Source organism: Branchiostoma lanceolatum, chromosome 8 (genome assembly GCF_035083965.1).
Source record: "Branchiostoma lanceolatum isolate klBraLanc5 chromosome 8, klBraLanc5.hap2, whole genome shotgun sequence".
Classification (NCBI taxonomy): domain Eukaryota; kingdom Metazoa; phylum Chordata; class Leptocardii; order Amphioxiformes; family Branchiostomatidae; genus Branchiostoma; species Branchiostoma lanceolatum.
The window spans coordinates 5932345-5955530 of NC_089729.1; the positions used below are offsets into that span (position 1 = coordinate 5932345).

The following is a 23186-nucleotide window of genomic DNA, read 5'->3' on the forward strand; positions in this document are numbered from 1 at the left end:
TTTCACCCCGCGACCGGGAGTGGTACTGCAGATTAGGGTCTGATAGGGTTTATCGCCTCGGCTCATGAAAATGTGAATATATGCAAAACATTGAGCTTAATGCCAGCGAATATTTTCCAGATCCAAAAGTCTTCACATACATCTAAAATGATCTTTTAGACTTCATAATAGTTGTAGTGGAAAGAATCGATTTTTTTTCGGCGCTACGGGAGGGGCCCATGTAACACTATGGCCGCGCGTTCAGGCGCCACCTATATTCATGCACACATCTTGTTCGTAATGAGTAGGTTGATGATATGTGTAGGCATTATCCGCTTTCTCCGGACAACTTTGGCCTTATTTTACGCTGTGCGTGCAAGTCGTGACTCAAAAGAAACTTGATGGAAATTGCTCCTTCATGCATATTACCTGTGCCAACGAATTGTGACAATCTAGGCTCCAACGGGCCCGGTAGCGAGAACCAATAACAGACAATTTCTGATGTAGAAATTAACAGAAATCCTGCGTACAAACTTTTCCCGCCATCGGTTGGCCGTTGAAGAATCAGACGACACACGAGAGGCTCGCCGGTCCAAAGGTGAGAATTCTTGCGTTCTTTGCGAATTACTATGTTTTACCCCTATATTACCCACTGCTATGATCGTGAAGGAAGTTGTCGCATCCTAGTTAATTTTTTTAACTCGTTGCTGACATATTGTCACAGAAAATTACTTGTGTTGTAAATGTAGGAAATCCTGACACCTGTTTCTGTCACAGTTCAACAGCGTGCAGCGTCACCTGGCAGAAAGGCAACGAGTTGCAGATCAATAGTTGACATGGACCCTTCTTCAGATGGCATTGTGCTTGCTGTAACCAAGGAGGTTATATTGCTGTAAGCTTGTCTACCATACTTTTGGAGAAAACGAAACTTGCTCTATTACGATTTTGTTGCGATACGGGGTATCTTTTTTCAATCGCTACTCATTGATTTTTCGAAGACAATGTAGTGTTCGTGTTTTCCTGTGGCGTCATTTCGATGGGTCTTTTCCCACTTGTATAATGAGGACGATGGGTAAGTAATTTCTGCTCCTCTGCACACTGTTGTGAATATGAGGCAAATCTTTTGATACGCCTTGCCACTCTGAGTCTAATCTTGTAAACCACGGAACCGTGTGATACTGTTGTAGCGTTATATTAGCTCGGGCATATGTCCTGTAGCACATTGAACAACAAAAATACTGTGAAAACAACTCAAGGTGCACTGCCGTTTTATAGCAGTAAAACAATGGACGACAAACAAACTGAGTGTAAACGGTGATTTAGCCAGTCTGCACGCGTTATTCTTCTAAACATTGAAAAGCTGTTATGACGTCCCTCCCTTTAATTCTGCCCTGGAACTTCATTGGATACGCAGTTTATGTTTATTTGTCTAAATCAGACACCTGGTCCATATTAACAAATATATGTAACGTTACACAAACAAAACATGATAATACATAACAATATTCCAGTACAGCTATACCAGTGTATCCTGGGTGGCATCTTGTTCAAATTTCCTTCCTCATTTGCGTCAACAACAAAAAGCAATTACGTCTCTTAAGTAGACTCCATCAGTGTAACGTGTCGGAGCATTTTGATAGAAATGAAGCTCACTGGTGATGCCCAGCAGTGTCGTGTTCACAGTACTACTGTGAAGAGGAACGTTCCGTGGACAGGGTGGAGCTGAAAGATGACGTAAACAGCCCAATTCAGTAACTCGGAAGTGAAATCATCGTCTGTAGCCATTAGAATCTACACACACACACACACACGCACACGCACACGCGCACGCACACGCACACGCACGCACGCACGCACGCGCACACACACACACACACACACACACACACACACACACACACACACATACCAAAAATGTGTACGTTAAATATAGCTGGAGAAAGAAGAACGGAGAAAACGTTTACATTTTACGTTTGGTGTTCGAAGAAAAAGGATTGAATATCTCACCTTCTCGTTCCCAGGATTTGAGGGGCAGGGTGGTCTGGGAACGTCGAACACTTTGGGGTCCTTGATGCCTAGTGTGACATCAGTTACGCCAAGAGCGCTCAGGCTGGGTTCTGTTAAGCACATAATGGTGGTATCAAAGGGAAACGTTAAAAGACACTTACATCAGGCTAACTTTATCATGCTCTTACATTGCTCTCAAAAAGGATGGTTTGTCTATCATAATAACAGACGAGTTGACTAATCAAAAGGTTCTAGTTGTGAGTGATATCTGATGTTGGCCTAGGTACCAATCACGTTCTACAAAGAAAAGGCTTGCAGTGCAAGGATATAGCAAACAAGTGTATATCCATGTGTTCTGTAAAAAAACACAATCAACAATACAGTTTGAAATATTACACAACAGATAACCTGCGTGGACTGGTATGCTAATATTACCTGGTGAGCCAGGCGGACTGGTGAGTACTTCTGTCACCATGATGCACCCATCTCTAGTCATGTCCACGACTCCATTGCCACCAAGTAAGGGGTCAAATATAGACCACGAGTCCACAAGCAAACCGTCCATCCCACCAAAGCGGAATGAACCCATGTAGGTTGAGTTCACTAGGTAGAGAAACCCAATTGTTTGAGTTAGTAGATTCTACATAGAGGAATTACCTGGTTACCAGTCTCGACCGAGGCTATACGCTGGGTTTGCTGGGCCCTTCGCCAAGTGGACAAATAGAATTGTTTGCATGATTGAAGCAATTACCAGCTAAGGGTCTAGCATAGCATCCAACCCTATATCTGCAGAGTCTCTTTCGTCCTCTCTGCAAATATTTCCTGATAGGGCGAGAGAGCCTCGGTAGCTATGATAGAAACGGATACCAGGCTATTGAGGGTCTTCTAAGGGTGGCTGAGAAATATTTCGTTGGCCCTTGTGCCGAAGATGTAGCCTGGCACTTATGCTACAATCCGATACTACAATATCATGCATCAACTGAGACCATCAATTCTACATTGTTAGTTTCTACTTCCATGTATTTCGATTGGGACCTCCATCGAAACCTCTTCCCAAAGATGCTTTGTTAAGCAAGAATCAGAATTACATTCTTCATTCATTTAATATGATTGGATTAGATAGAGCTTGCCAAACCCATGATCCTCAACGACCCATTGTCCGCTTAATCACATGCTTCATTTCATTTTGATGTATTACTCAACGATAACGTCTATAAAACAGGTTTGGTAAGACCCGGAGTAGTAAAGGTTAACGGTGCCTTTGATGTGCAGACGCCCGTCTAGTTGGGACTGAGAACGGCACTCGATACGTCGGCGCCGTCAGTAATTTGCATCTAGACAACCTATTTGATGTACCGTTCTAATTGTAGAAAATGTACAGAGTTTCAGACTTACTTGGCAGACAGTTAAGCATGCCGGGGTTCATCATCTTGCCGGCCGTACAAGTCGTTCCTGTAATGGTGAACACCTCCATCTAGTCAACAAACATCAATAGGACGTGTCAGTTGAACGAATGTCCCAATCTAGATTAATGTTTGGCGTGGCGTCGTGTGGCGCAAGTGTAAAGCGCGCGGCTGTCAAACAATGGGACCCGGGATCTAATCCCGGGTTGTGCCCAGAGACATGTCCGAACTTGCGCCCCGACATTGTGCCCTTGGGAAAGGTGTACTTAACACGACTTTCCTCACTTCACTCAAGTGTAAATGTGTACCTAGCTCATCTAGGGTTAGGGACGTCCCTCGGACAGGACGTTAAATGGAGTTCCCGTGTTTGGGGAGAGCCACACGCCCTCACATTAAAGAACCCACCACACCTTTCGAAAAAGAGTAGGGGCATGCCCCGGTGTGCGATGGTCCAAATCTTACAGTCCGGTCTGGGATGACATCTTGAAAAGGTGATAGTTCACCTGTTATGTCAATCCTTCCACAAAATGTGGTAAATACAAATAAATAAGTAAATAAATAAATGTCCATGCAGTTGCTCGACTATTGAAATTTTTAGAGTACTAGTACTACAAATGAAATCCTTAAGCGGAAAAGGACACGTTTGCCTGATGCTACTGATAAATCATAGAGGGTGAAAACTACTTGGCAGTGCAGTCTAATGAAGGATGATTTTTCTTTATCGTGATATGATTAAAGCATGTACAAAAGTAATTGTCTCCGCCCATTACCTTCTATGTTCTGGAAGAGTGTGCGATTTTAAGGGCGTCCTAGTGAAGACCCGTACCCGCCTGCGAAAGAGCAGAATTTCGGACGTTTCGATGCTTGGAATGCTTCCGAATTTATGACGTTTCCGATGATATTCAAACAATTTCCTGATATGGATATCCTAACCTGATCAAATCGCGCTTATAACGGCCCGCCCAACTTCGGCCGCCCCCTCTGCGTGGAGGAGCCCATCATAGCCCAGAAAGCGGTGTTTGGATACTTATGCGGACACTATCTCACGCACTGACAAAGCCAATGAAGGCGGGGTGTCGCACCTTGTTGTAGTCCATGATGACCTTGGTAGGAGTCGTCATCCCGAGAAGTTCCACTGCGATCTTCTTTCGTGTGAAATCATAGGATTCTCGGACGGTCACGTTCTGTAATCCTGTCATTCATGACAACAGTTTCAACGCATTAAAGAGAAAAAAATAGACGACTTTTGAAAACAAAAAAACAAAAAAAACAACACGATCACCCGTTACAAGTACCGTTTACAGTTGTAAGTGGTTAACGGTGACCACCGTTAGCCAGTTATAAGTGGACCAGGAGACGTCTCCTGGCTCTTGAGATACAGCGTTAACGGTAAGGACAGGCCGGGAGAGATGGGTCACCGAGGCCATAGATAGTGGACTGTAGGAGAAGCCTCGCGATATTTGGGAACGTGACCTCACGAGGGTACAGAACGGTGGCCGGGAGGCTACCGGGAAGTGGCCGGGATATTGTGTTTTCAGGCCCGCCGACCGTCCGGATCGATCGCCGTAGGTCGTCCAGCAGCAAAACACTGCCTGTTCCATGGTGAGGTGAGCAACTTTGGTTCATTTATACCGATCATTTTTATATTGAATAGGCACAGATCCTCGTTAATTTGCAACTAGCTCGAGCTATGCCCGGCGCGTGTTAAAGGGGGAGGGGGGTGCACACATCACCGCGAGTAAAAATAGTATGGTTCTTTTTAGCCCACTGCTGTTGTTACTGGCCTCATTCATAATTTGGCCACGTTCATCCAGATCATACATGTATCAAAAACACAAAAGGTCGGTTTGTAATATTCTAACTGGAGTACGTAAAGTAACACTAACAGACACAGAAGACTAGTCGAGTCGACACAGTATCCAGGGTTCGCGGAAAAGGCTGGCCAGGCTACCCTACCAGGCTTAGTATGTTACCCTTTCTGGGCCCCCAGGGGTATGCATAGGGGCTTGGCCTGTAATGGAATTTCCTAGAGGAAAAATGTGTCAATAAGCCCATTCACGGTTGCGACTACACATGCGCAATGTCAAAGGTGAAGACAGGACAGGACAGTATGAATCTCCAAACTTACCACATAGTACCTGGGACTGGGAGATACATGTGCTAGTACGAGAATGAGATACTGTTAGTAAGTTGGTCAAAATACCGTCAATGCAGAAATGTTCGCGGTGGTTTGATGTTCATGGTTTTTGCAGTGAACTTTCAGCGCGAACTTAAAACCACCGCAAAACTTTTTGCCGACTTACTAGTATGACTGTAGCGCTATTGTTACAACTGCAAACACTCAATTTTCCCTATATAGTATGTCATTCACATTAAGGGGAAAGCTATAAGCAAATTATAAATAAACTAAAAGATTACAAGAACATCGCTGACACCTGTGTTCCCACCAGAGATTTTGTTTCATGTTTGGGAATCGAAAGGCATTCAATTTCAAATTACCGTAAAGCCTGTTGAATTTCGTCCCTCAAATGCAAGAAGTCATTTTCAGATGATAGGTCATAGAAACCTGTCGTACGACACACCTGTTTAAGCCCGACCATGTTCACATTGGTCGCAAGAAGAGGTCCATAACTTTTGAATGAATTGGTGACATTTTTAGGGCAGCCTTGGATGTGTTTTACAAGATTCATAGCCTCTACCAGGCTCCGCGAGATCGCTGGGAAAATAGTAGAAATCGGCAAATAGAGTGAAAGTATGCCAGTGGTACTCCGCTATACAGTGAAGCTCATGGACCCTCTCTCAGTAGCTAACTCCCTTGGAACACTATTCACTCTATTTGCCGATTTCTACTATTTTCCCAGCCTTGTCGCGGAGCCTGGTAGAGGGTACAAGATTCAGCCACTACTAGTACTAGTACATGTATTGTCATCAAGTCCATGGTCTGATCTCTCATAGCCACACTGGAAATCATATGACATTTGTATCAAACAGTCAAAACCAACGTTGCCAGTGACCTAGGTTTTTGCGGTTACCTCTTTATCGCAAACTTAAAATCATTCTCAACCACCCCCTAGCGAAAAGTGAACTGTCCACTAATGCTTTCCTTATTACTAGTAAGTTATTCCCACTGCAAATTTCAAGCCATTTAGCTTTCCTAGCAGGGTACCTGGGTATTACAGGCACCAAAAATACAAAAAATCACCTCCATTTAAGAAGTGGACTACTCCATGATCATTTGCACCTTTAATATCTGGTGCAAAGACCTTACACCTGAGTCCTCACCAAATTTACTTGGCTTACATAGGATGTCACGGAAGACAATTGCAAAAAGCATCATTTCGGGCAAAACTGCCCCCAAAATGATTAATAATGATATTGTAACCACCTCCATGCAAGAAGTGTCTATTCTGGAAAAAGCTCCTCCTATCTCTCCTTACAGCAACTAGCTCTTCCTCACCGAATTTCATTCCATTTGGCTTTCATAGCAGTACACAAGTAAAAACAAACTTGGGGCAAAATCATTTTCATCCATCCCCTTGCAAGTTGTGGGAACTTCCTGGATCATGCTTATTTCACGACAAACAGTTCAATACCCTACAGCAACAGACTCATAGTCTCATATGGCCATGGCTAGGCCAAGGCAAGCATTCCTGACCATGCCCCTATAGCTAGCCTCTCTGTTGAGTGGTGTTGTACATTGTGCCCTATCTTTAAAACACTTCTGCAAACAGCCCACTTGACCTCTCCAAACTATATCTCACTACAGTCCACGTACTTACATGCTACTAGTTTGTGTCAGTAATACTGTAAATTTTGAAATGTTCGCGGTGGTTATATGTTCATGGTGTTCACGGCAACCGTTTCACCGCAAACATTTTTGTCTAATACTGTGGCGTAGGGGTGGATACCGGTTTGCTGGACCTGATTCAGGCCTATATAACATCCAAAAACCGAGTCCAAAAACCTGAGAGCCAAAAACCTGAGTCCAAAAAAAAATGAATACAGTACAAATATATTTTCTATTTTATTTGATGAAAAGTGTTTTGAGTCTACCCTCTGACAAAAACAGGCATTTAAAATAAGTGCAACATTCAAATATCAAACACGTTGGTTTATCTTGAAAGTCTTCTCACCAAGAAACTTTTATAGTTTTGCTTGTCAGTATTAATTCTCCATGCTTGATATTGGTCTAATAAAACAAAACATCAACTGGACAGGATCAGGTCCAGGTTCAGGTCCCTGGACCTAAACTTGGACTCGGACCTTATTAAGCCGAACCTATATCCACCCCTCCTGTGGCGGTATCATCAGGTATGTGACTACAGTATAGCACTGCTGCAAACTTAAAACCACCGCAAACACTCTATTTTCCCCTTAGCACAAAATCAGAACCATGCAAACTTAAATGCATTCACATTAACAAGACCACCTCCTAGTGGTGAGAAGTAAACCAGTTATTATTGCCTGAGGTACATGTAGGTACCACAACGATCTGCATTGGCCGATGAGAAAAACTGTGTTGGCAGAAAAACCTTTCCAGTCCGGACAGCAGAAAAAAATGTCCAGGCTGAAAAGAGGATCTGCATGGGGGTTCCTGGCAACACTTAAAGCTAAATTCAGCAGGTTTAGTTTAATTCAAGAGGATCGACAACGCTTAACAGTGGTTCACATTCCTATAGAACTGGCAGCGCAGCATCATGAATGGCCCAAGGGTGCAACCATTTTGTAGGGGGGTCTGAGGGCATACTCTCCCAGAAAATCTTAACCCTCTCAAATCTTAACCCTTAATACATGTCGTATCGACATGAGGTGGGGTGCATACGAAGCATTCATGACATTCCAGCCAACCAATGTAGGGGGGTCTGGCATGCTCTCCTATAAAAGAGGGTCTGCATGCCCTTTTTCGTGAAGCGTTACGAGCAATTTTGATTCACCGTTAATCGTTACCGGCCGCCCTGAATTTACCGTTAAGCGTTATCGGAATATTAATCGTGAAGCGTTACTGGCCGTTTTAATTCTTCGTTAAGTGTTATTTGTCATCCTGAATTCAACGTTAAGTGTTATTGAGTAATTCCTCGTTATGCAGAAGAAAGCATTTCAGTGGGTCAAGATTTCAAAATTTTCTCCAGGAGCACACGGCTCCGGCGAAAATATGTCGGTAGGGTGCCTGAAACACTTCTATTTTTTACTCTACCAGCAAAGTTTTCTTAAAATTCAGGAAATTAAGCGTTTCGCGGTTCAAGATTTTAAAATTTTCTCCGTCTGCATGCCGGGCCTCCGTCGAAAAATATTGTCCGGAGGGCTTCGACCCCCAAAACTCAATTTGCAAGCTGAAACTCGTCTGTATTTTTTCACAAACAGAGATATCTTAACTTACATTACCAGTAATATTTTTTTCCCATCTAAATGCAAGAAATAGCGTTTCAGGGTGTCAAGAATTTTCCCCGGGAGCATGTCGCAGCTCCGGCGAGGACTGGAGGGCGTGACGCCCCTCAAAAATCAAGCTGAAACTCTTCTGTATTTTTTTTTTTCAAATAGAGATGTCATAAATCTTAGCTTACTCTTCTGCAAAATCCCCCCTCAGAATGCAGGAAATAGCGTTTCAGAGGGTCAAGATTTCAAAATTTTCGTCGCGCCTTCGGCGCTCGTCATCGTGATCATTAACATTTCGCCCACCAATACGAAATTTCCTGTCGCCGCCGAATCAGTAAAGGGTTCGGAGCAGGCGTGCGAAAATGGCATAGCGTAATAGGTCTCTTGCCACAAGATCAGGACGACAAGTGGCAAAAAAACGTCGTCTTTAGGGGTATCTCATGTTCTAAAAATGCTGAATTTACCGTTAAGCGTTATCGGCCGGCCTGAATTTACCGTTAAGCGTTATCGGCTGGCCTGAATTTACCGTTAAGCGTTGCCAGGACCCCCCCATGCAGACCCTCATAAAATCCTAACCCTCTCAAATGCAATTCCTTACATTTTGAGACCCAAAGTTTGCATGTTTACTGTGTCGAAACCAAGATAACCAGATGTCCTGTTGTAACTTTTCATAGGGCAATGTTGTCTTTCGACTACGCCTTGCGATTAAAATCTCAGTAATGCTGAAAGAAGAATTCAGGATAACAAATAGCAGGCTATGTAGAATTAATGGCAAAGCCGACTGGCTACGATTAACAGTGAAATAAAAATAGTAGACTATTGTCGATACAGACTTTCATTTTTAGGCGTAGTCAGTATCTCTGATTCTATGCAGGACAGGACACCTCCTCCCCCATGCAGACCCTCTCTTCAGAATGGACAGAGTTTTTTCTGTCCGGACTGGACAGGATTTTCCACCAACATGAGAAACATTTTTGTTGTTGTTGAAGAAAGCAGAAGAACTATCGAGAAGGGGATGTGGTGTGCTGTATACATGTACATTGGTTACCTTCACATGTATGATCTCCTTCATGTTGAACTTAGTCAAGGGGCTTATGTTTTCACAGTCTAATCTTGATTGATCTTATGATGCATAAGAAAAAGCGCATCACTTTATTATTGGATAATCATATGAACTGTAACCTGCTACGAAAAAACATTATTCTTCCTCCTATGTCTAATCTCATTAGGTCGCCTGCTTGACCAGTGGTATTTAATGAATAATTCACATCCATACATACTGATATAGTGATAGTATCTTTTAAAAGTCTGCAAATATTGTAAGAAAGCTGTAAACTTAACCTAAACATGATCCAGTCCCACAGTATACGTAGTAAGTCCATGATGCAATTGGCCTTGTGACCCACAAAGCACAGCACTGCGTTTCATCCTGAAGTCAGCAAAACATTATTAAGTTAATTGCTTCGGGCTCTAAGAACTCAAAATCAGTGTTGTTCTATATCTGACTTCAAAATTTCAAACAAGTAATTCATCAAATAAAGTATATGGTTGTATTCCTTTTTCTGATACTTAGATTTCAAAAAATATTCTATATACTATAGTACAAACCCTACATGTAGGTGCACCAGTAAGAAATAAGGTGTATAGCTCCAATTTTGAGTGCACAAAGGTGCACATGCACCCACTGTTTCAAGCCCTGTATAGCCAAAGGCAGTATAGATGGAATACTAGTAGCTTCTCCTGTATTCATCATCACATGAGAATTCTAACAGAATGTTATTCCCTTTTTATACAAATGTAGTAAGAATTGTAGGAATGTGTGTGTGTGTGTGTGTGTGTGTGTGTGTGTGTGTGTGTGTGTGTGTGTGTGAGTGCTGACATATTTAGATCAGAGTTTCTGATGAGTGAGGAGTCCCAGGGACATGTGTGTGTGTGTGTGTGTGTGTGTGTGTGTGTGTGGGTGTGTGCTGACATATTTAGATCAGAGTTTCTGATGAGTGAGGAGTCCCAGGGACATGTGTGTGTGTGTGTGTGTGTGTGTGTGTGTGTGTGTGTGTGTGTGTGTGTGTGTGTGCTGACATATTTAGATCAGAGTTTCTGATAAGTGAGGAGTCCCAGGGACATGTGTCAAAAACTTAACTTATGACTGCTTAGACTACACTGTAGTGTATTAGGTATCTATTGTTGTCACGAGACATTATATACATTGCACTTATCCTATGTATTTTTGTACATACTATAAGCACTAGAAAAAAGACAATGCATTGTCTTTATTAACCCAACCTTCACCTTTTTGTTCTTGTTGTTTCTATAGGGGCTGACAATATTCAACCCAGACAGAGCATCAATGCCCTGTCCTCATGAGATGACAGTGAGTGAGAAGCTGACAGTGCAACAATGGATTACCTGCATCTGCATGGAGGAGTCATGTATCAACACCAACCAAGTCCTAGTTTTTTTAGAATGCATTGGGTCTGTCAAACAGCTAGTAAAAGTTTACACATGTATGAATCCTTCCTGCAATTTCAATTCCCATTGCACTGTAGACATGTATGTAATTATTACAATGGCAATGACTCTGATCCACATGCTTTTAAAATCACACCTCAATCCAAAAAACCTCATTAGATTAAAAATGTAGTAGAAAATGCCCCCGTTTTGCATGTCTCTTATATGTAACTTATACATATTCCAGGACTACATATGCTGTCAGTAAGTGTAATTGTCCACGTCTTTGACAGTTGTTTGTGCCCATGCATGTATTTCTATATGCAATAATACAGTACATAACCAATTTGAATTGCATTGAATTGTTTTCCTCTTTAGTCTTTGTTTGACTGTTATCATAACACATATTGGTATATTCCAAAGTCAATCCATACACGGAGGGTGACCCAGGAAAAAGCATGTCAGTGGCACCTCAGGCATAACTGATTAAACAAGGAAGCCACGCTCTCTGTTGTTTTCTATATTCTGTCAAATATTCCATTGAACAGCTTCAGAATGTAAGGTAGCTGCAGGGGAGTTAGGATAAATTGTGTGTTTTAGATGCTCTGTTGAACATGTATAGGTATCTGAGCAGTTCCTGATTAATTGATTTCAAGCTGTGTGCATTTTGTGATCTATTCACTTCAAACTGATGTGGTCATTGCGCCAATGTCAGATGTATGTGCTGAGACCTAATGTGAGTCTTGCCTTGCAATACCGACTCATATTTATTTATTTTTACTGTAACAATTACATGTTGAGGGTAACAAGATGTTGATATGATCTTAATAATCTAGATTGCTTAATCTTTCCATATCAGTTTGTTACAAAGTGTTATGCATGAGTCTAAGTTACCCTTGTTATGCACATGTACATAAAAAGTACAAACACAAACACTTTTCTATGTAAAAAGTTGTTGATATGGGATTCATTTTTTGTTGCTTTATTCTACTGCAGTCAAGTCAGCATAAAATAAACTGTGGTCTTCGAACATAACATGTGCTTCTGGAGTTTAAGTCAATAAAGCCAGCAGGATTTTAAAGACGATTCAGATGTTTTTATCTTTTCATGTAATCTATAGTTATCTACAATACTCAAAACAAAGCCACAATATGCATATATATATTTATTGAAGTTGTAATGTTTTTGGATAAGTCATACTAAAAGGAGTCCTAAACTCTAGAAGGGAGTGTTATTTTCCACTAGATTATGTATCAATGAATACATAATCAGCCGACTTTGAACAGAATTCAGACCCTACCCATGGATTCCCTATACGTATTCCCACTTCCTTCATGGTGAATATTTTTAGCATAAATAAGGGGGGCTTAGCACAATCATAAGGCCAGTTGTTAATAAGATATAAAGGCACATATAAGACCTTTCTTAGCCCCCCTGACATTCTTTTATCACGCCATGAATGTACATTGTATCACGAAAGTTCATAAAAAGAATGGCAGAGGAAGTGGAAAAATATAGCTTCTGGTTATGGACCAGAAGGAGAGGAAAGGCCTGGGGGAAGAAGGAGACAGCATAAGTGTAACAACGAAGAGGCTTAAGGAGCAGCAGTGAGGCTGAGGGCGTACCAGGGTACGTGGGGGATATAACCTCCTTTGAGGGACGAAACGTTTGAGGGGCCTCTGGCTGAAGATCACAGCTGACTCCTTGGTGCTGAAAAGCACGTCAAGTGGCACGAGCTACCTGGCAGGTGACAATCAAATCATCCTGTACTTCCAGTGAAAAGAAAATAGAGGATCATGTGGGGAATTTAGTAAAATACTGAATGCGTTTTGATGCGCACGGGACTAGTGGGTACTTATCATATATTGTAATAAGTATTCGTTTTTTACTTCGAAAAACTATCATCTATTGGTAAATAACTCCCCCCCCCCCGGAATTTAGGACTCCTTTAATCTTCTGACATTGTACAGGGCTTGAAAGCGTTGCTTGTTTTATCTCGCCTATAGAACAAAAATGATTTCTTTCAAATTCGGCTGGCATATTTCTATATGCTCATGCTAATTTTGTAACTGAGATCATATTTCGTTAATGAAAGTCTTTAACATATTTCATGTAAGCGTCCAGAAAGTGATACAACATGAAAGGTTGTTTTGCAGACTCCCATGGAAAATAATGTCTATGCACTACAAGTACTGTACATTGAAATCTATAGTTCTGGACTGAAAAGATAAATCGTAGGTTGTTTGTAAATATATGCAATCAAACGCACGTAAAGGCTATTGGACGAATGAAATATCGATAGACATTTTTTACTATTTTTTAAACTTTTTTTGGAAGGTTATCTGACGAATGAAAGGTTTTTAACTCGGCAGAAGACGACAAAAACACTTTCTGTCGGGTCCATTTTGCAGTTCTAACGTTTGTCGCTAGGATGAAATAAATCGTTTTGTTTGGCCAATATCTTCAAGCAGAAAAGCGGAACAGCAAATTTACTGACAGCACAGATAGATAAGCATATCAACTTACTTTTGTGAAAGTTTCATGGAAAAATATTATTTCCTTCTTGTTTTATAAAGGAAAACGCACTTTCGTTAGTTGCGGTAGGAAATCAAGCTAGAAAGTCCCCCCGGAAGATGGCAGGTGAAACGCAGCCTCGCTTTGCTCGAGACCGGAAAATCTTCAATTTCAAATCTCACCTAGAATACAACGGATTTCTTTGAAATTTGGATGACATATTCATGAAAGCTTACTTAGGCATTGTATGGATTCCAAAGCGATAAGTACAATTGGTTATGGAGTGATTAACAGTTGATATTTTGACCATAGATCATATATTCCTGTCACTAGTGCCAAATAAAACTTCGCATTTCTCCTGAAAAATTGAGTGCAAACACTCAGCAAGGTAGTGCTAATACCACTGAAATGTCCTTGACAGAGTTATATTGATGATATGTCTATTGCACGATGTAGATCCCTAACGCTACATCATTTTTCTAATATGCCGCACTTTTTAGATTGGGAATTTTGACCGTGCCCCAAAATGACGATAGATTAATGGCCTATATCTTCAAGCAGAAAAGCGGAACAGCAAAACTACTGACAGCACAGATAGATAAGCATATCAACTTACTTTTGCCAAAGTTTCATGGAAAAATATCCTTTCCTTCTTGTTTTATAAAGGAAAACGCACTTCGGTGAGTTGCGGTAAAAAATCAATCTAGAGAAGTCCCCCCGGAAGATAGCAGGTGGAACGCGGCCTAGCTTTGCGCGAGACTGGAACATTTGGGTTTCATATCTCACTTAGAATACAACGGATTTCTTTGAAATTTGGATGACGTATTAATAAAAGCTTACTTAGACATTGTATGGATTCCCAACGGATGAACGCAATTGGTTATGTAGTTACTAGCAGTTAAATTTCCGATAATAAATCAAACATTTCTAGCAGAAATAACAAATAAAACACATTTCTCCTGTAGGATTTCATATCTCGCCTTGAACAAAATCTACTTCTTTGGTTCAGGGCGGCCCCTACCTTATGTTTATATCATTAAAATGTACATTTCTGTGACCGGCATGTCTGGACAGACTCAATGACACCTTTGTTGGGCAAATTCGTTAACGTCTTCGAAATTCACAAAAATCTGATTTTTCATTTAGGGGGGCCCCCCTAGAGTTTATTTCATTAAAATGTACATTTCTGTGACCGGCATGTCTGGACAGACTCAATGACATCTTTGTTGGGCAAATTCGTTAACGTCTTCGAAATTCACAAAAATCTAATTTTTCATTTAGGGGGGCCCCCCTAGAGTTTATTTCATTAAAATGTACATTTCTGTGACCGGCATGTCTGGACGGACTCAATGACACCTTTGTTGGGCAAATTCGTTAACGTCTTCGAAATTCACAAAAATCTAATTTTTCATTCAGGGGGCCCCCCTAGAGTTTATTTCATGAAAATGTACATTTCTGTGACCGGCATGTCTGGACAGACTCAATGACATCTTTGTTGGGCAAATTCGTTAACATCTTCGAAATTCACAAAAATCTGATTTTTCATTTAGGGGGGCCCCCCTAGAGTTTATTTCATTAAAATGTACATTTCTGTGACCGGCATGTCTGGACAGACTCAATGACATCTTTGTTGGGCAAATTCGTTAACGTCTTCGAAATTCACAAAAATCTAATTTTTCATTTAGGGGGGCCCCCCTAGAGTTTATTTCATTAAAATGTACATTTCTGTGACCGGCATGTCTGGACAGACTCAATGACACCTTTGTTGGGCAAATTCGTTAACGTCTTCGAAATTCACAAAAATCTAATTTTTCATTCAGGGGGCCCCCCTAGAGTTTATTTCATTAAAATGTACATTTCTGTGACCGGCATGTCTGGACAGACTCAATGACACCTTTGTTGGGCAAATTCGTTAACGTCTTCGAAATTCACAAAAATCTGATTTTTCATTCAAGGGGCCCCCCTTGAGTTTATTTCATTAAAATGTACATTTCTTTGACTGGCATGTCTGGACAGACTCAATGACATCTTTGTTGGGCAAATTCATTAACGTCTTCGAAATTCACAAAAATCTGATTTTTCATTCAAGGGGCCCCCCTTGAGTTTATTTCATTAAAATGTACATTTCTGTGACCGGCATGTCTAGACAGACTCAATGACACCTTTGTTGGGCAAATTCATTAACGTCTTCGAAATTCACAAAAATCTGATTTTTCATTCAGGGGGCCCCCCTTGAGTTTATTTCATTAAAATGTACATTTCTGTGACCGGCATGTCTAGACAGACTCAATGACACCTTTGTTGGGTACACAGTAACATGGTTGATATATAAAACTATGCACAATGCACACACAAGACATTAGAAAAGACGATGGAAACAAGATAGCAAATGGGTGCAGCTTTAATGACAAATGCATTGTGGTATATGTAACATAATATATCATGGAGATACATTCTTGGAAGAAGAGTACCTAAAGTATATGTATTTGATGTAGTACCTGCAGAATATTCAATAGGCAATATTACTTGTACCTGGTCTCCAGACTCCAGAGCCATGCAAACATTACTTGTGCCCTCACATGGTCTCCATATCAGTATATTCTACCAGTGCTGCATGGAGCCTTACCTAGTGCCTCAGTAGCATGGTATATTTCCTGGTCATGTGTCCTATATGCTGTAGGAGGCACACCAGCATTACATAATCTTCTGTACAGTAGTAAGAGAAAATTAAGATTAAGCCTCTGCTTACCCATGTACACAACTGGTGTGCTATATCTAAACCGGTATAGTACATTACCGATGCTCTTAGAGCCATACCAACATTACCTGTTAGGTGTTGTTGAGTCCCAAGAGCCACACCAATATAAGCTGGAAGTTGCCTTACCTATTCCCCAGATCTAAGAACCATGCAAATCTTACCTGGGATACATCAGCCAGTCTTTAGAACCTAGAGTCAAACAAATAGCTAAAAAACTGTCCTTGACAGTAACTGTTTACTAGCCATTTAATAGAAAAATCATGTTAGATACACACTCATGACTCAAATATCTATTGTATATACATAAAATTCACATGACCTTAAATTCTACATGTAAAAACTAAAATGTTTTAAAAGTTTAAGACTACTGGTAGCATTTTTGGCTATATTGTCAGAACCAAGGGATAGAAGTACCCAACCTTCTGGGACATTTTTATATAAAATGTCACACTATATGCATGTCTATTATCAAAGACTATAAAGTCAAAATGGGTAGGGTTGTCAAAATCAACAAATAATTGACCATCTGTTGGGCATGTTGTTACTTTCAAAACAAGTATCCAATATGGGTCCAGACCAGCTCTTAAAGTTCAGTTTTACAGCGTATATAGTTCTCTATTCACAGGGTGTATGTATACATGTGGGGAAGTGTTTGTCCATTGAAAGTTCTTGGAGGGGGTGACATTTTCTTTAAAAAGATGCCAGAATTAAACTTTGCCCATCAGGAGGCCATATATATTAGCAAGGAGGTTAAATATACACCTTGATATTAGCTATATGTCACAGTAGAGATTGCAATCCAGGACAATTGGCGACTGTCCTAGGACAGATTACGATCGGAGTCTGTCCTAGAACCTACAATTACACTACCGGCAGTAAAGATAGCGATCACAATCTGTCCTGATAACAAACAGTGATTCTACTTGGAGAAATTCTGATAACCATTAGATCATGCTTTGGAAAATATAATTAATCATTGCACAACATTTCAATCAGTTTTAGCACACTACCTACATTCACAATTACTATTCTAGGTGAATAAGTTCATATTTCATAACGGATACATTCCATGTATGTTTACTGACAAAGAAATTTCTCATCAAGTTATGAAAAGGTTAATAATCGGTGAAAGATATCAATTGGAAGGTGATCAAACAAAGCAAATTTTGAGGTCTCAAGATGTTACTCAGTGTCTCACCTTTTCAGTACATTTTACTAGTCATATACCAAATCTATTCTCCACACAAATATAGACTATTCCAAAATCACCCCATTGCAAAAATGTACTATTCCCAATCACAACATGTGCAAACTTCAAGGGGTATGTACAGGAGGGATAGACTCCGATGAGTTTGAATCAGAGTTTGTCCTAGGGCAGATTTAATTGCCGATTGTCCTAGTACAGATCTCGGTTACAATCTGTCGTTAGTAGAATCACTGATTGTCCTGAATCGCAATCTCTACTATGACATCTACTCCTACAAATATGGTTACTGTCTTTTCTATAGAGTATCTCTACAGGGGCTGGCTGTAGATTCTGGCCAGCTGGATATGATATTGCCCCCATATTGGGTATGCTGCCCACCAGTTTCTGTAGAATATATACTCCACTACTGTATAAAGTGGTGCGATGACCTAATGGTAGAGTGTTCACCTTGCACACAGTAGGTGTTGAGTACAATCACCGGCCGTACATACTGCTTTTTCAGCTTAGCACTCAGCAAATGGGTATGGAAGTTAAACGCACAACATCACTACCAGCGGACTAGTCCCCGCTGCAGAGACTTGCACAAAGTTGTGTGGCCCAAGGACTGCGAATCGGAGATGGGCGCACCATAGGCTCCAAGAGGCGTGGGAGGACTGTAACTTTACTGTAACTAACTGTAAAGCTTGAATTCGATGGGGGAGGGGGGCAGTAGTTATAGCCGACAATAGGTACTGCCTGTAAGTTATCAAATATATAAACTGTACATACTACAATTGCTGCAGTTGGAATTACAGGCTGTAGCTAATTGCCCTTCTGAGAACAAGGTCAACATTTCAAGTTGACCAGCCTTTCAGCCGCAAATATCATCTTACAACATAATAATTATAATGTTAACTAGTGGTACATGTAGTTCCGTAACTGTTGGTACAATTGTCTTCATAGGGGCCTACAATCCACTTCACCTCCCAGCCTAGCTGTGGGGATTGTTTTTAGCCTGTAGCATTTTGCATACGACCACTGTTATAGAGCAGCTACTCTGAAGACAATGGATATTCACACAGGGGCACTGGACAAAAATCCAGTGAAGTGTACTGTATGCAGAAATATTAGCGGTGGTTTTATGCTTGTGGTTTTTGCAGTGGCTGCTTCACTGCGACCGTTTTTGTCTTCTGCTGACCTACCCCTTGTCTTAGTGGTACATGTATGTTACTAGTATTATACATTGTACAGATGTTTTTGAGGCACCTGTTAACAAGGCACAAATAGAACACAGACCCGATCTTCGAACATTGAATACAGATTTATTAAGAATATCAAGCCAAGTTAAAGGCTTAATTTACAGTACTATTCCTTGACAGCTTTTTTGTGTGGAAAAAAGTCACTTTTTAACAATGATCACACAAGCACTGCCAAAAGCAACTGGTCTGTCCATCTGTAGCATCCTTGTCTTGTTATGGTTTCCGACTGGCTGTCTGTAAAGGCGCCAATACTAGTGTTTTTGTTACTTTACAGTATCTATATGCGACTACATACAAGTATACTGAGTAGCGCCATCGCGAAATCAAAACCCCCGCTAACACTCCATTTTCAACCTACCACAAAATTAAATCACCGCAAACTTAAGTCCATTTACAGTACTATTTCTGATCTGCCTGTGATTCTACATGTGACGTCTAGTTGCAGCAGTTGTCCGTTGATGTACTTCCCAGGCCTCTTGGGATATCTCTTTCCAATGAAGCTGCAAGACAGAACAAATGTAACTTGTAAGTTACAACTAGATAGCAGTAGATACATAAATCGAATTGCAAGGTACTGGACTATGACAACAGGCGTGAATACATGTACATGTACAGATACATTGTTAAATAAATGTACTAGAATAGCAAACAGACTAATAAATGAAGGAGACTCTGCACATAAACTTCCCATGATCAGAAATGATCCCCAAATTATGCTGTCGCAGTGCACTTCGAATGAACCTCCAAAATCTTGAGCATCATGAGTAAAACATCAGGGCAGGCCCCCAGGGACACGAATGGGTCCAATATTTTCAAAATTGGAAAGAATTCAAGAATGCAGTCAGAAGCTCTATCATGTAATTCATGTAAACTGATCATGTACATATGTAAGTTAGTACTTAGTTAGTTAGTACAAGTGTACCATGAGTAGTGCAGTTACACATGGAATGCTATAAAACTATTTGAGTGCACCCACATTTAAAATTAGTGCACAGCGATATGGGGAGCACAAAAGTGCACGTGCATCCAGCACTAAGTATTTCGAGCCCTGGTGTGTGTGTGTGTTTGTGTGTGTGTGTGTGTGTGTGTTTGTACAATGTATATAGCTGACAGGCAGTACTAGTATAGCCTACTACCTACCTACCTACCTACCTACCTACCTACCTACCTACCTACCTACCTACCTACCTACCTACCTACCTAGTCCCTTGACCTCTGGGTCGTTGGGGGGACAAGGTAGCAGTAAAGATGGAGATCTGTCTACTATAGTCACAGGGAAGAATACAATTTATGAGCTATTCCAAGATCAGGGTATGCCAATAGCTTGCTGCGTCATTATAGCATTCTTACTATGGTGAATGTGAACAGGGCAACAGTTTATCTACAACTTAGTACAAGCATAAGGTGTTGTCTGTACCCCCAGCCCCCATGCATGGAGGCCCCATTGATGTGATACTATAATAGCTACATATCATATACATTTCATTCAAAGCAAGGTTATAGGCAGCCTATACTGTAATTGGTTTCTTTTACTTTTACTGTAACTTTATGTTCACTATTTCAACGGTTATCTCTCTATGTACAGTGAACTTATCATCACCGTGTGTAATCGTTTATGATTCCTTCACACATCCTGTCTGTAAAACACTTGCCACGGTCACCACCGTGAAGTTAAAGTTCAGTGAAAATATCTATTTTCCTTACCCTGAAATATTTTGCTACCATGAAGTTGATTGAATATAAAGTGAATTAATATTACAGTAACCTCCTTGTTCAAAGTAAATTCATCCACATTTGAATGTACAGTACATGTACATCATCAAAGTGCTGCCCCTTCCTTTTAAAAGAGAAGCTTTTTAATCATTAATGATCACCATTGTCAAGTTCAGCAACATACATCAATGGGTGATTGATTGAATTTTATCACAAACCTGTCAAAAGTGTCATAACATTCCCCTAAGGCTGAACAACTTTCTTGTTTCGTATCTGATATGGAATAAATGATATCCAGAATTTTCCATAGTTGTTGCTTTTAGTTTTACTTCCAATTTCCTATTGAGGCCTTCCTAACGTAGGCTGTAACTTGAAATTGCCGACAGATTCCTTGCCAAATACTACTGCAACATTTGCGGAAAAAGGCAGGCTAGCCTGCCTGGCCAGGCTACCCTGCCAGACTACCCTTTCTGGACCTTAAGGCTCTGCATGGGGATTTTGCGCATAGTAGAATTTTCAAAAGGAAAAACTGGGTCAATAAAATATAGCAATCCCAGCTGAGGGTGAATTGGACAGAAGGCATCAGCGTATGAACTATGATATTGCTGTTGGGTGGGGGGTGGGGGGGGGGGGATGTGGTGCTGAAGGAAAAGCCGTTTGAAACAAATTCCAAGTATACAATAGAATATACCGGTCAACAAATATTAAGATTGAAGGGGAGGACCTTTGTTTACCAAAACAACAAATTCAAAACAAATGGCTTTGTGCATTTCTCTGTGGGTTAGCATGTGTGATTGTGTTTTCACAATGTATACATAGTGTTGTTTGTGCTGTTATTTTCTTTCATTGCTCTCTCATCCCATTTTTCTGCAATTATAAATATATAATATTAATAAGCCCATTCACCGTTGCGACTACGCATGTGCAGTGTCAAAGGTGAAGGCCCCTGGCTTGTAAACAGTACTCCTATCAACGTTGTCTAGATTTGCATAACAACGTCCAGACGGGTTTTGTTTACGTCTCATGGGACTTCACCTTTGACATTGCGCATGTGTAGTCGCAACCGTGAATTGGCTTATTGACATATTTTTCCTCTAGGAAATTCCATTACAGGCCAAGCCCCTATGCATACCCCTGGGGGCCCAGAAAGGGTAACATACTAAGCCTGGTAGGGTAGCCTGGCCAGCCTTTTCCGCGAACCCTGGATACTGTGTCGATTCGACTAGTCTTCTGTGTCTGTTAGTGTTACTTTACGTACTCCAGTTAGAATATTACAAACCGACCTTTTGTGTTTTTGATACATGTATGATCTGGATGAACGTGGCCAAATTATGAATGAGGCCAGTAACAACAGCAGTGGGCTAAAAAGAACCATACTATTTTTACTCGCGGTGATGTGTGCACCCCCCTCCCCCTTTAACACGCGCCGGGCATAGCTCGAGCTAGTTGCAAATTAACGAGGATCTGTGCCTATTCAATATAAAAATAATCGGTATAAATGAACCAAAGTTGCTCACCTCACCATGGAACAGGCAGAGTTTTGCTGCTGGACGACCTACGGCGATCGATCCGGACGGTCGGCGGGCCTGAAAACACAATATCCCGGCCACTTCCCGGTAGCCTCCCGGCCACCGTTCTGTACCCTCGTGAGGTCACGTTCCCAAATATCGCGAGGCTTCTCCTACAGTCCACTATCTATGGCCTCGGTGACCCATCTCTCCCGGCCTGTCCTTACCGTTAACGCTGTATCTCAAGAGCCAGGAGACGTCTCCTGGTCCACTTATAACTGGCTAACGGTGGTCACCGTTAACCACTTACAACTGTAAACGGTACTTGTAACGGGTGACACGATAGACTATATTGACGAAAAAAAACAGATGAAATACCGTAAACCTGGATTAGATGTTGTCACTCATATTTCAAACATAACTAAAATTCCACTTCTAACAATATATAGGATTGTAATCACGGTGAAATAGTTGCTGTACTTGGTTAATGACACAGAGTCTTTAACAATAACATGGAGTGACCTTACCTGGCTGGCCTGACCTGACGTAACCCTGGATCATGTGGACTTCACCCTCCCACTGTTTGGGTACACAACACGGTGCTGGCACTGGGGGCTGTGTGTCAACGATAGGGACTGGGGTCGTGCGAGGAGTGTCGAGTGCCGAACACAAGCCAGAGATGATGAAAACTGCCATAAGGATAAATAAATTACATAACGTGAAAGAATTTCCTTATGTTCCATAAGACCAAAATTAAGAAGATATGCAAAAAAGATTAGGACTTTCACATTGCCATTGAACATATCTAGACATTGCCAGGCCTTCGAGTTGGTCCCTTACAATTGATTTGTCTAACTATGCTTACCTGCAGTCAGTAGTATCAGCGCCATGTTGTAAGGCGAGGCCCGAGCTGTCCGTGTGCAGAACTTGGTAAGAAGTTTGGGAACAAAATGTGATAGTAGCAACGGCAGCGGAGTCTTTATAGTTGTTTTATTGCTGACCTTGTCTTGTGTGACTATCACGGTGTAGTGAAGTCAT

At 41.2% G+C, this 23186-nt stretch overlaps 1 protein-coding gene and 2 long non-coding RNA genes across 3 annotated transcripts; 1 reads left to right on the forward strand and 2 right to left on the reverse strand.

Moving 5' to 3' along the window:
- Window positions 1-1230: 1230 nt before the first annotated feature.
- LOC136440077 (ependymin-related protein 1-like) lies at window positions 1231-23178 on the reverse strand. Its single transcript, XM_066435861.1, has 7 exons — window positions 23014-23178; window positions 22676-22837; window positions 4472-4581; window positions 3382-3460; window positions 2422-2589; window positions 1987-2096; window positions 1231-1701 (listed from the first exon to the last, which is right to left on the reverse strand). The coding sequence occupies exons 1-7, from the start codon at window positions 23036-23038 to the stop codon at window positions 1657-1659; spliced, it is 699 nt and encodes a 232-aa protein (XP_066291958.1). The 5' UTR covers window positions 23039-23178; the 3' UTR covers window positions 1231-1656.
- LOC136440129 (uncharacterized) lies at window positions 4669-12296 on the forward strand. The gene is made up of 2 exons (XR_010756626.1): window positions 4669-4996; window positions 11077-12296. It is a non-coding gene; the product is annotated as an uncharacterized lncRNA (long non-coding RNA).
- Window positions 18971-22489, reverse strand: LOC136440079 (uncharacterized). Its single transcript, XR_010756617.1, has 2 exons — window positions 22158-22489; window positions 18971-19427 (listed from the first exon to the last, which is right to left on the reverse strand). It is a non-coding gene; the product is annotated as an uncharacterized lncRNA (long non-coding RNA).
- Window positions 23179-23186: the final 8 nt, after the last annotated feature.

Excerpts from the sequence above, each read along its gene's own strand:
- LOC136440077 (XM_066435861.1), bottom strand. The coding sequence starts at position 23,038 with ATGGCGCTGATACTACTGACTGCAG. Across the intron at positions 4,582-22,675 it reads CGTCAGGTCAGGCCAGCCAG|GATTACAGAACGTGACCGTC; the intron begins GTAAGGTCACTC and ends CATGAATGACAG. Across the intron at positions 2,097-2,421 it reads CAGTCCGCCTGGCTCACCAG|AACCCAGCCTGAGCGCTCTT; the intron begins GTAATATTAGCA and ends TGTGCTTAACAG.